The following is a 12,316-nucleotide window of genomic DNA, read 5'->3' as shown; positions in this document are numbered from 1 at the left end:
GAGGCACAATATTTGTTAAAGGTGAAATGTGTCAAAACACCATTTTAAATGAAATATCGTGGTGCTGCAGAGATGTCCTGGCCTACACATCATATTCTACAGACTTAAAGACCCTACAGACAACTTTTTTGCTTTAACTTATCATTATGAAGTAAATGTTGATTGCACAGTGTAATGTCTATAGAATAATGACACCATCTGTGTTTAGATTGGTTCCCTATAAGCCTCACTTTCACTATGCAGCTCTGTCTGCCACCGGGTTCGATCTCCCGGTACAAGGAAGGCTCGACTTACGGCACAAAGGAAGTGTGTCATCCATTGCGCAACCAAAAGAGGAACAGGATAAGATTATTACGGTTGTTTCTTGCTTTGGACAGTAGCCAGGCTGCTGGCGGTAGTGTTAGCCATGTTGCTAACGCTACCGCTAGCAGCCAGAAAACGAACCAGGAGCTACAAGGAAGGCCTTTCTACAATGAGCAGTGGTGAAAGTTACTATATTGTGTTTTGATCAAGGAGTTGATAAGCAGACAGATGGTTTGTTCTGTTGCACAGAGCTAGACTCTAACAGAAAGAGATCCGGTTGTCTTTGCGACAGCGGCGCAAACAACAATACCACTTAGAAACACTAGGGGGAGACAACGGGGGAAAGTTGAAAAGTTGTCTGTATCCACTTTAAGAAAATATATTTTTCGTACAGATCCCCGCAAAAATCACACCATAATCATTTTAATATGTTTTTCAATGAAAATGAGAACAATGATGTAAAAATGATCATTCCCTCTAATATCACAAATCATATCGCAATTGCAATATCAGTCAAAATAATGGCAATTTTTCAAAATCGTTCAGCCCTACATGGATGCATGTTTTTTATTGGTTGATGTCACAGCAAAACCTGCAGGGCGGCTTGACGCCTTGAGGATCTTATTTTGTCCCATTTGGCCGAACGGCAGGTGGATCTGTGGGACTTCTTCAAAAAGAAGAAAACTGCAGGTGTGAGAAACGCCAGGAGTCATAATGATTATTTTGTATAATTTATCTTACACTTTGCAGCGGGGCAAAAGAGAAACAGACTAAACAGAGATTAGATAGCTAGCTGATATTTTAACACCAAAATTATACTAATAAAGAAAGAAAAAAACATTAGGCTGTACATTGGGCTACATTTCATCCTCTACAAAATAAACAAGAAGTCAAGATTAACCTAGTTTAAATTTTGTTGTTCAAGTGGCAGGTAGTCACCGTCAAAGGAAGGAGGAGGAAGCCCTTCATGTCGTTCTCATGTAAGGACACTTAACATCTGACTAAGGATCATGGGACTTTGAGCACAAAGGCCTTTGCTCTGTGCTGAATGCTGTGCAGCGGCTTGTAATCTGATTGCTTTGGGGGGTAATCTATGCTGGTAAAGGAAACAGATAACTGCTAAGGCTGAAACAAATGTAAACACACACACACACACACACACACACAATCTTACTTATGTCACTTTTGGGGTATTTACATAGACTTACATTCATTTCCTGGAGACTAACCCTAACCCTAACCTTAACCACTGACCCAAAAATCAGCTTTTTACCAATTGGGGACACGGCTTTTGTCCCCAGTTGCACAAGCCGTTTGATAACTTTAAATTTAAAGTTTGGATAAGATAAAAGTGCCATGAGTATTGCTGTAAGTTATGTTAAGTTATACTTTATTGATCCCCGTGGGGAAATTTGTCCTCTGTGTTTGACCCATCCTCACTGCTTCACAGCAGCGGGCAGCGCAGGACCAACTCCAACTCTGAGGCCGGAGCCTGGTTCAGGGCCTCAGCAGGAGGATCTGACACCCAACATCACTAACACCATGTCCTTTGAATATAGAATATATAGGTCAATATATGACCTTTGTGTTGTTACAATATAAACAAAAAGGTAAACAGCTGGTCCCCCACCCTCCATGCTGTCTTCAACACTGTCACATCGTCTGTCTCCATAAGACCCACCGTCCCCCTGAAATGTGTGTACAAGTCGACTACTGACAATAACTAATGATCAGTTCAATAACTAATGATCAGTTCAGTAATCAATGATCAGTTCAATAACTAATGATCAGTTCAGTAATCAATGATCAGTTCAATAACTAATGATCAGTTCAGTAATCAATGATCAGTTCAATAGCTAATGATCGGTTCAATAATCAATGATCAGTTAATTTGAATGTGATCTGGAGTTGATCAGCTGCCTCCACAGTACCTTTAGCTCACACACAGAAGCACTGCTGATACTGTGATGTGATTTATTATAATAAATAATGCCACAGTATGTGTTGTGTTACCAACTAAAAAGAAATGTATTGATATATGACATCACTACGCAACAGCAGGCCAATCAAACTAAAAGCCCAGATGAAGAACCCAGAAGGAGGCTCCCCGTCACGTGACGTCCCTGAAACTAATTTACATACGAAGAGGATTCTGGGAGATTGAAATCACAGTTAAAATGTTTATTCATTTTTGTTTTTTAAGATTTAAAGTTATATTAGAAATTATATAGTAAGTAGGCCTATAGTAAATTAAATTTGCCCAATAACAAAACGTTTCCGTTAAACTAATCAGGGGCCAGTTGCATAAAGATAGACCTGGTCTTAGACTTAAATATGACCTTAAAGGGTAACTTCGGTATTTTTCAACCTGGACCCTATTTTCCCAACTGCGGGTGTCTAAGAAACTAATGGGGACAACAATTTTTGAAATTGGTCCAGTATTGAGCGAGATCGCTTCAGCCGGCAGCCGCGAAACAGGCTGCAGTGTAATCCGACGGGGCAAATGAACCGTCAATGTACGTCCACTAAAAGTGCTTGTTTTTGCCACTGACTGGCTCAGATTGTTATTATAAGAGTCTGACACAGTATGGAAAGGACCCTATACAGAAATGAAACGTACTTCCTTACCTTTAGCTTGATCCCGTCTGTGTGTAACCAAGTCTCGCCCAAGTCCCGCGAGAGCTTAGTTGTTGCAGGAAGTCACCTGTGGAAACGTGAGTGAGAGTTGGAGAGAGGAGTGCCACCGGGAGGAGTTTGTTGTGTTGGAGTACAGAGATCGTAGCTTAGCGTTATCTAAAAGATCTAAATAAAAAAACAAAACAAAAAAACAATGGTTCGTGTTTGCGCATTTCCGAATTGTGCCAACAAAATGTCGCGCAACACTTCGCGCAGCTTTCACAGACTGCCTTTATTGAATAGTGACCCGCTGAAGTTGTGGCTAGTTGTGCTACAAATGGATGCCAACACTCCTGTCCATACGCTGCGCCTTGCAGACCATCGGGTCTGCAGTGACCATTTTGACCGGGATGACTACAGCCAGCCAAAGAGGAGACGAAATCCTATCCCAAAGCACTTTTTCCTAACGAAAAATGCTGTCCCAAGAGTGGAGAGACCTGCTGCAGACAGAGTGGAGGTAATGTTATTAGCTAAAGTTATTGTGTTGTCCTGGCATCAGTACACACGGCAAAAACAATCACTAAACTAGAAAGCCACTCGGAGAGCGCAGACCTCCGCCAAGGTTCATGCTATTATTGTTTGTTCGTGAGTCGGATCCAGATCCGCTCCAAAATTTAATGGGTTCTTCCTTGGCCCATGCTACACCCTTCCACCAAGTTTCATGAAAATCGGGCCAGTATTTTTTCCGTAATCCTGCTGACAGACAAACAAACAAACGGCACCGAAAACATAACCTCCTTGACGGAGCTAGCCAGTAGTATGTGTAAAATAGCCTATCAACTGAGTCATGATTGATTATAAAATATGTATATAGATTCATTTCCCCTTTTCAGCAGTTGACATTCATAATAATACAATAAATGATATCAACAAGCTGAAATTATCTGTGTAATATTGTTGCCAAAGTGTGTGTGCGTGGTGTAAAAATGTCATATTTATGCTTATCTATTATACGACCTATAAGACTACTTTTATGCCTACATTTGTATATCCTATACATTAGCAGATAGGCTATCATAGAGATACTTACTGGCAATGAATGATGATGGTAGCTCTTCAATGAGTAGGAGCTCTTCATCCGTATACTCTGGCTCAAATAAATACGGGCCGCCATCGAATTCAAAGGCCTCTTCCACGTTGTCGAAATCAGGTAAATATTCAGCCATGACTTAGAAAATCTTTTAGATAACACTGAGCTACGATCTCTGTACTCCAACACAACAAACTCCTCCCGGTGGCACTCCTCTCTCCAACTCTCACTCACGTTTCCACAGGTGACGTCCTGCAACAACTAAGCTCTCGCGGGACTTGGGCGAGACTTGGTTACACACAGACGGGATCAAGCTAAAGGTAAGGAAGTACGTTTCATTTCTGTATAGGGTCCTTTCCATATTGTGTCAGACTCTTATAATAACAATCTGAGCCAGTCAGTGGCAAAAACAAGCATTTTTAGTTGACGTACATTGACGGTTCATTTGCCCCGTCGGATTACATTGCAGCCTGTTTCGCGGCTGCCGGCTGAAGCGATCTCGCTCAATACTGGACCAATTTCAAAAATTGTTGTCCCCATTAGTTTCTTAGACACCCGCAGTTGGGAAAATAGGGTCCAGGTTGAAAAATACCGAAGTTACCCTTTAAGTCAGACTTACTATAGACTCTTATATTTACCTGTTCATACTACTTGATTGCTGTAGATCTCTAATGGTTTGTTTCTTCTATTTAAACTTCTCACTCACAGTTAGGCCGACTCGTTGCCATAACAACAAAGTTCTTAACTTAGATCAGCCGGGGGGGAAGGTGGGTATCTTTCCTACCTCAAAATAAGTCAGTCCTAATATTTAAGTAACAGACAGAATTAATTAGCCGAGTCCAACCTGAGAATGTAAGACCGGTCTAAGGCTCAGACTGGTCTTAAACTAGCTTTATGCAGCTGGCCCCAGATGTTGCTCAAAAAATAACGGGCTTGTCTTGTATAAAATGATTTTTGTTATTGTGAAACGTTTGGTCTTGAGCGTTACTTTCACACTTTACACCTGCAGAGACTGATTCCTGAAAGCTATATGGTTCATGCATCCATTTTGGGGAAAATAAAAAAAATCTATAGGCCTTCATCCTCCAGTCTGTCCAAACCACAGGATTTATCATTTGTAAGTAGTATCATTTGTTTTAATGTCGTGCTGTCAATCATTCTGTGAAAGCAAATGTTTCTTTCAGTTATGAATTGCAGAGCTTCAGTGTTACACGCAGCCACAGTGTTACTACTGAAGACCTTTCACCGCAAAACAGTTTTATTTCTGAGGATGAATCATGAGTGTTTTTAAATACTGACCGACGGGGTTTCAGGGAACGTTTTTATTTTACAGAAGTGTGTGTTTGTGGTGCCTGAGCTGAGCTGAGCCGGGCTGGGCTGGGTGAGGATGTGGATGTTACCTTGTAGCCCATGGTCTCTCCTCCTCCTGCTGCCTCGCGCTGTGTTGCTGCTGTTGCTTAGTTACTGGCTGCTGCCTGCAGGTTTCCCCTCATCGCCTCTGTGGACAGAGGCAGACTGTCAGATAGTGGACCGACTGCAAAGAGACAGAGATCAGACACTGATACTGATACTACAGTCATCCTGCAGCCCGGCTTACAACGATACTACAAATACACACTGGGAAACCGAACTCCATATAGGAATATTATAGCCTAGTATATAATATTACGGACGGTGATGCAATAGGAGATAAAAATAAAGTACCTTAAGGTCACAGTAAACTACTGAGAAACACACAAACACTATGAATCTCTATAGGAATATTATAGGAATATAGTGATACTACAGAAAATAGTAGCCTAGCTTAAGATCACAGTAAACTCAATATACACGCTTTACTCCCTATATGAATATTATAGGAATAGTGAATGAGCATGGGCACACTATGAATCACTAAATATTATAGGAATATTATACGATTATTACAGTAAATGGGTATAACGACACACTCTAAATCACTATAGGAACATTGAATGAATAGTACAGTGAATGAGTACAAAGACACTGAAGGAATATTATAGGAATATTATAGGCTCGTGAGCGAGCATATGGACACACTATAAATCACTATAGAAATATTATAGGATTATTATAGTGAACGCCACAGACACGCTGTAAAACGCTAACGGGATATTGTAGGAATATCATAGTGATTATTTCCATTATGATAGATAGATAGATAGATAGATAGATAGATAGATAGATAGATAGATAGATAGAAAAGCTAAGGTTGTGCGTCGCTATCCACTGACCGGTGCAAGTGATGCTGCTCCGTTACACGCCAGTCACCGTCAATCACCTAATGGATCGATGCTACGGAACCGCATAAGACGTGACAGTCGCCATTTTCACCGTGTGTCGCTGTCCGGGCTCCGCCGTCCGTCCGGTTCCGCGCTGCCGTCGGTGTCGGTGTCATCTGGAGACTGAGCGGACTGATGGCTCTGCGGTCGGTCGGTCGGTCGGTCGGTCGGCCCTGCGACTGCACGAGCCGCTGCACCGAGAGTCAAGACAGCGAGGAGATGAAGAGCGAGACTTCCGCTGCGGCTTTCAAAATAAAAGCCCTATGGGAGGCACGGGGTAGGCCTATTTTCAGTGGAGGCTAATCAACTGTGACACTGCTGTGGATCAAAATGTACTTTTTAGACAGTAGGCATCCTATAACTTAAACTCCTGACTATGTTGCACATACACACCTGTTCCTCTGGACTGCAGCCTTTGACTTATCAAAATCTGCATTTATTATTTGCATTTATTTACATGGTCTCTTTGGTTTTTGCTATATTTATGTGCATTACCTTCATTTTATTACCTCTTTTTTTTTATCACCTTTCTTGTAGCCTCCTTGACTTCCTTGGCATTGTTCCGCCACTTGCTGCTGTGGCACCTGGATTTCCCCCAGGGGATCAATAAAGTGCAATCTTATCTAATCATATCTTATTTTATAAAGCTACTTTATATCACCAGTTGATATAACACCACAGGGATTCAAGTTATATCCAGTCCATAAAGCTTCTCCACTGTCTGTTCTAAACAGCCGGTGTCTGGTCGCTCTTTCCTGGGAAAAATCCTCTGCTGCAGGAAGTGATGCGTTTTATGTTTCCGGTTTGTTTGGAATCAACAGAAGAAGAAGAACGCATGAGCAGTGATAGCCACCATGACTGAACAGACAGAGAAAAGAGAAACTCAAATCCAAGCTCCGCCCACACTGTTTGATTGACAGGTGATCTGTGGGAAGAGCAGAGCAGAAACACCACAGTGAGGCTGAGGGACAAAGATGGAGAGTGAATTAAAAAAAATGAGGATCTACCACTGTGAGTTTTGCTTAATCTTTTTAGCATCTACAGCTATAGAGCTCCACTTCATATGTAATGCAATGATTCACTCCACTTTCTAAATATGATTTTTGTTGCTCTGTACGCCCCAATACACGTTGTGACAAATGTCATGTTTTTTTTTTTATTTTGAAGGCAGAGTTCCTTCCCTTCCGGTCCTGTGCTGCCTGACTCTGCGTAACTTGACGCTGCTCTCTGCAGCAGCCAAGACACGCAGTGCAACCCCCGTCTCTGCAGAGGAAGAGGCTGAGGAGGAGGGACAGACTGAGGTGTGTGTGTGTGTGTGTGTGTGTGTGTGTGTGTGTGTGTGTGTGTGTGTGTGTGTGTGTGTGTGTGTGTGTGTGTGTGTGTTCAATAAATCTCTATCCTCTATCTACCCTTTCAGTATTTGATCACATTAGATATAGATTTGTTTTAATTTATTTTAATTTCATCACCACTACCTTCATCATCATCATCATCATCATATCATTATTATTATCATTATTATTGTGGTTGTTGTTGTTGTTGTTGTAGTTGTTGTTGTCATTGTTGAAAATAAATAAATAATATATATATATATATATTGACGCTCTGAAAGGGATTTATCCAAATATATATATATATCCTAATATTATAATTATGTAATATATATGTATTATAACCTATGTAAAAACAATACAAAATCTCCACTGCTCTCTCAGCTATAGTGTTTATTGCTCAGGTGCAGACTCATCATAAACTCCTCAGAATAAAAGATGGCACTTCTAATCAGTTAGGTCTACAGTATGCAAATCTGAATTTAATAAAGTGCAAGCTTACCTTATTATTATTATTATTATTATTACTATGATTAATTTATTTTACCTTATTTTATTTTATTTTTATCCTGTTTTATGGTGTTTGCTTTCAGTATGTTGTATGTTTTTATGTTATGTATTTTGAATATGTTATGTTGTTATTGTTGAATAAAAAAAATACATAAATACATTTTTAAAAAGTGCAAGCTTGACTGCCAGCCTGGTGAGGAAAGTCTTGTTTGCACTTTATTAAATGAAAATATGCATGTTCTGTGAATAACAGCCTATTTAACAAATGCAACAGCATCAATCCATGTTTGTTAGGTTTAGTATCAGCTACATGTTAGAGATGCAGATTCAGATTCAGATCACATGACAGAAAATTGTGTTTGACGTGCCTCATATAAGGAAAAAATAAATAACAAAGACAGACCACATAAATCAAATAAACAGACAGCAGGGTTAAAAACATACATAAGAGTAGAGGTAAAAGGTGCAGATATGAGTGTTCATGTGTCTCACTGTTTGTTTAATGCTGATGGCTGGTGGGATGAAGGAGTTCCTATCAGTGTGCTCAGATGGTAACTAAAGCACTGACTGTCTGTGGATCCACGGACCCAGGTGACCTCTGACCTGCAGGCAGAGAGAGAGAGAAAGGAGCCAGACTGTGGAGCTACACCGGGAGAGAAAAGGAAGTTCCCTGACCGGGAATCGAACCCGGGCCGCGGCGGTGAGAGCGCCGAATCCTAACCACTAGACCACCAGGGAGCCGTGTTAGCTGCAATGGTGAAAACAATATTTAAATAACAGTACACCCGCCTTGTATTTAGAATATTTCTTATTATTGTTGTCGACACATGAATTACAGCAACATAATAACGAATCCAAATCAACCCATCCACTATCAACCATTTCCCATTATTCAGCATCCGGTTTCTCCAGCTAACAGTGAGCTCGTCCAGTGATCCTGTCTGTCTGACACTGAAGGATTTGAGGTGACTTTGAGGTCATTTCCCCCCCAACATGTCTGATCGTTCAGTGGCTCCTGTTGTTTGGACACGTCGAGTTATTCAACGTTTGCGTGTGAATGAAGGGTAAACGTATCCGCGTTTGGGACATTTTGAAATTCAGTCTTTCTGCCTCGGCTGTCTCTCCGTGTTCAGCTAGCTGCAGTTTTCTGTTGTTTTCATCTAAATGTTCCTGTGTTCAACTTTACTAATGAATGTTTGTTTGTGTAGATTTTGGTACAATAATCTCCAACCGAGTATTGAACACGACTGAACTCAAAATACGGCAACATAGACGTTTGTTTTACTTTATATTGACACCCTGAGGTAGACTGCAGCGGGACCTCGTGGCGCAACGGTAGCGCGTCTGACTCCAGATCAGAAGGTTGCGTGTTCAAATCACGTCGGGGTCAAAGGTTTTGTTTCTTTCCTTAACATTTACATTTACACTTCACATCACGCTAGAGCAGTGGTTCTCAACATGGGGTCCGGGGACCACCAGGGGCTCCAGGGGGTCCCCAGCAAACTGATGAATTGCTAAACTTCAGCATTATTTCATTTACAAGACGTTAACACAATTAGAAAATGTAGAAGAATAACTGTTCTGATCATAGTTTCTCTGTTATCTCTCTACCTACAGTACAGACAGTCATGGGATTCTGGACAAAATCATATCTAACAATAAAAATATTCTCAGATTTGGGTCAGAAAGACAAAATCTCATCAAAAGTTAGGGGTCCTTGATATGAAAAACGTTGAGAATCACTGCGTTAGAAGATCCGAGTATGGCTGATCCAGGATCCGCTGGACCGGGTGGGTGCAGAGAACAGTCAAGTCACTATACTGTGATGTTACTGTATCTGCTGTCAATCTACTCTATGAACCAGTAGTCCCTTAAAATACCCTTACATTTACATTCATTCACCCCTTAAAAAAAAAACTGTGGACTCAAAGTGGCTCTACAACAACATAAAAGCTAGAATTATGTGTGTATCGGACCTGAACCACAACATTTTCCATACTTTTCCAGACATTTTTTCAAATTCCCAAACTATTCAAGACCTGGAAATGATCAAATTCATTTTTAATACTTTTCCAGACTTTCCAGACCTGCGTAGGAACCCTGTATTGTTGTCCAGAAATCAGAGGTAACATGAAAGGAGCCTAAACTAACGAGTTACTTTTAATGAGGGCTAATTTAGAAACAAAACTAGTTACTATTTAGGGCAAGTAACAAAGTAAAGTAACTAGTTAGTGACTTTCCCCAACACTGCTCACAGGTGTGTGTTTATCAGATATTTTACAAAGGAGACTCAGTCAGAAATGAGAAGTGGAACTAGCAGGTTTGTAATTCACTTCACGCCCTCAGCATCCTCCACTTGTCTCTAGATGTTTCAGGTCGTTGCGGCACGGCAGTCTTCCTTTAACAGAAAGACCCACATTCTGTCCGACCTACTTCTGCTGCTTTTGTGTTCGTCCTCCAGACAAAGCCCTGCACCCTCGGTCCACTTTTCTACGACTCTTTTTAAACGGCTCATTAGAAACAGCTCTATTTTTAGAGCTCCTAATATCTACAGCATGTCTGTGGCAGGTAGCACACACAGACAGCAGGGAGGTGGACCAGGAGCAGAGACCATGGACTGATCCACAGCATCAGATCCAGTCAAACCAGCCAGAGAGTTTAGGCTTTAAGTGAAGAGCTTCATCCAAAACACTTCATGTCCTGCATGTGTTCATGTTGTTAACCCCCAGACATCTTTTATGTTTGGGGTCAAATTGCCCCCAGAAATTTAAACCTACAAAAAATTATTGTAATTGAAAGTGTTACCCAAGTTTACACTTCAGAACATCAGCAGATAACACAAAGCAGTTAGTCAATAATGAAAAAACACCAATAAAAAGTGAATTAATCACCAAAACAGTCTTTCAGAGAGCTGACAGGAGCTCACTGGCAGAACATCTTCAGGTGAGAGAAAACTCTATAAAAACTCGATAAAACTGAAACCAAACATAACAGGAGGTGCAAGTAATCCGATAGAATGATGCCAACAGTAGAAATGGGTTATATTTTGCTCATGTAGGCCTGTGTAAGAATGACTGTAACTTTTGTTTTTTGTTCTAGGTGTGAACATGTTTTGTTTTGTAGACACTGCCCCTATGTAGAGCAGTCTGTAGGCCCGACCTGTTTAAAGTCACTAACAGGTGAAACGACCTGAAGAAGGCTAGAATAGAATAGAATAGAATAGAATAGAATAGAAAACGTTAATGTCCTCATGAAGGCAATTTGTTCTGCGGTTTAAAAACAGTTACAGCAGACAACACTTCTTTCAACATTCAGCACACACTCCAAACGTCTTTTCAGTTTGCCAAGCTGCATATTTTTTATTTGAAAATGAATCAATTAAGAAATCTTTTTGAGAGTGTGGATTAATTTCCCTTTTCTTGAATTAAATAAATAACCCCCAAATTCAACATTTTAAACTGAAACAGGGACTGACCATCTGGATGTGGATTACTGTCTGTGTGCGCCATCTACTGTCTGACTGGAGGAAACTTGGTTTTGTTTCTATCTATCTATCTATCTATCTATCTATCTATCTATCTATCTATCTATCTATCTATCTACCTACCTACTTCCCTCCCTCCCTGGTTAAGTAAAAAACACGCTGGGATAAGGCTGTTGTACAGTGTTTAATTTTTTTGTTATTTTGTAACACACTACTTTTTTCAGTGAAAATTATACACACAATTTTAAAGAATGCAGAAAACCAAGCTAAACTTTTTTTTTTATATATATATAAATTGTCTTTATTCAACAAATAAATAACAAAGCTGCATGTAGAAAGGATCATATGCTTGGAAATAGCTTCACACACTTCCACATACACAAACATTTCTATTTTTTCAACTTTTTTTCTCCAATATAAACGTCCATTTCATGCATCGCATCACTTTCATGAGAAAACTGTGACCAAAATGGCAAAACCGCTGAAATGGAAACGTAGCTTTGTTAAAGGAATAGTTCACCCAAAAATGAAAACTCTGTCATCATCTCCTCCCCCTCATGCCAGGTGAAACACAGGTGAAGTTTGTCCATATAACACACAGGGAGGCTGCAGCACAACTCCATAGCAGCCTTCTCCAAAACAACTGAAGTCAGTGGGGACCAGTTCTTCAGAGTTCCACAAA

General features: G+C 40.5%; 1 protein-coding gene and 2 non-coding genes across 3 annotated transcripts in view; 1 reads left to right on the top strand and 2 right to left on the bottom strand.

The window, feature by feature from the left end:
- Positions 1–6,442, bottom strand: part of st6gal1 (ST6 beta-galactosamide alpha-2,6-sialyltranferase 1) — a 41,358-nt gene extending 34,916 nt beyond the window's left edge. The window contains exons 1-2 of the mRNA XM_071532568.1: positions 6,362–6,442; positions 5,410–5,507 (exon numbers count right to left, since the gene is read on the bottom strand). Of these exons, the coding sequence (XP_071388669.1) occupies positions 5,410–5,421 (12 nt within the window). The 5' untranslated portion in view covers positions 5,422–5,507; positions 6,362–6,442. The remainder of the gene's footprint in view (positions 1–5,409; positions 5,508–6,361) is intronic.
- A 2,374-nt stretch (positions 6,443–8,816) lies between these two features.
- trnae-cuc (transfer RNA glutamic acid (anticodon CUC)) lies at positions 8,817–8,888 on the bottom strand. Its single transcript has one exon. It is a non-coding gene; the product is annotated as a tRNA-Glu (tRNA).
- A 580-nt stretch (positions 8,889–9,468) lies between these two features.
- On the top strand, positions 9,469–9,540 carry trnaw-cca (transfer RNA tryptophan (anticodon CCA)). The gene has a single exon. It is a non-coding gene; the product is annotated as a tRNA-Trp (tRNA).
- Positions 9,541–12,316: the final 2,776 nt, after the last annotated feature.

This window comes from Centroberyx affinis, unplaced genomic scaffold (genome assembly GCF_046629955.1).
Source record: "Centroberyx affinis isolate AG114_WGS23_722 - 3 ecotype Tasmania unplaced genomic scaffold, CSIRO-AGI_Caff_v1 ptg002213l_1, whole genome shotgun sequence".
Taxonomy (NCBI): domain Eukaryota; kingdom Metazoa; phylum Chordata; class Actinopteri; order Beryciformes; family Berycidae; genus Centroberyx; species Centroberyx affinis.
The sequence above is the reverse complement of the archived record's forward strand: the minus strand, read 5'-3'. Positions and strand labels throughout refer to the sequence as shown.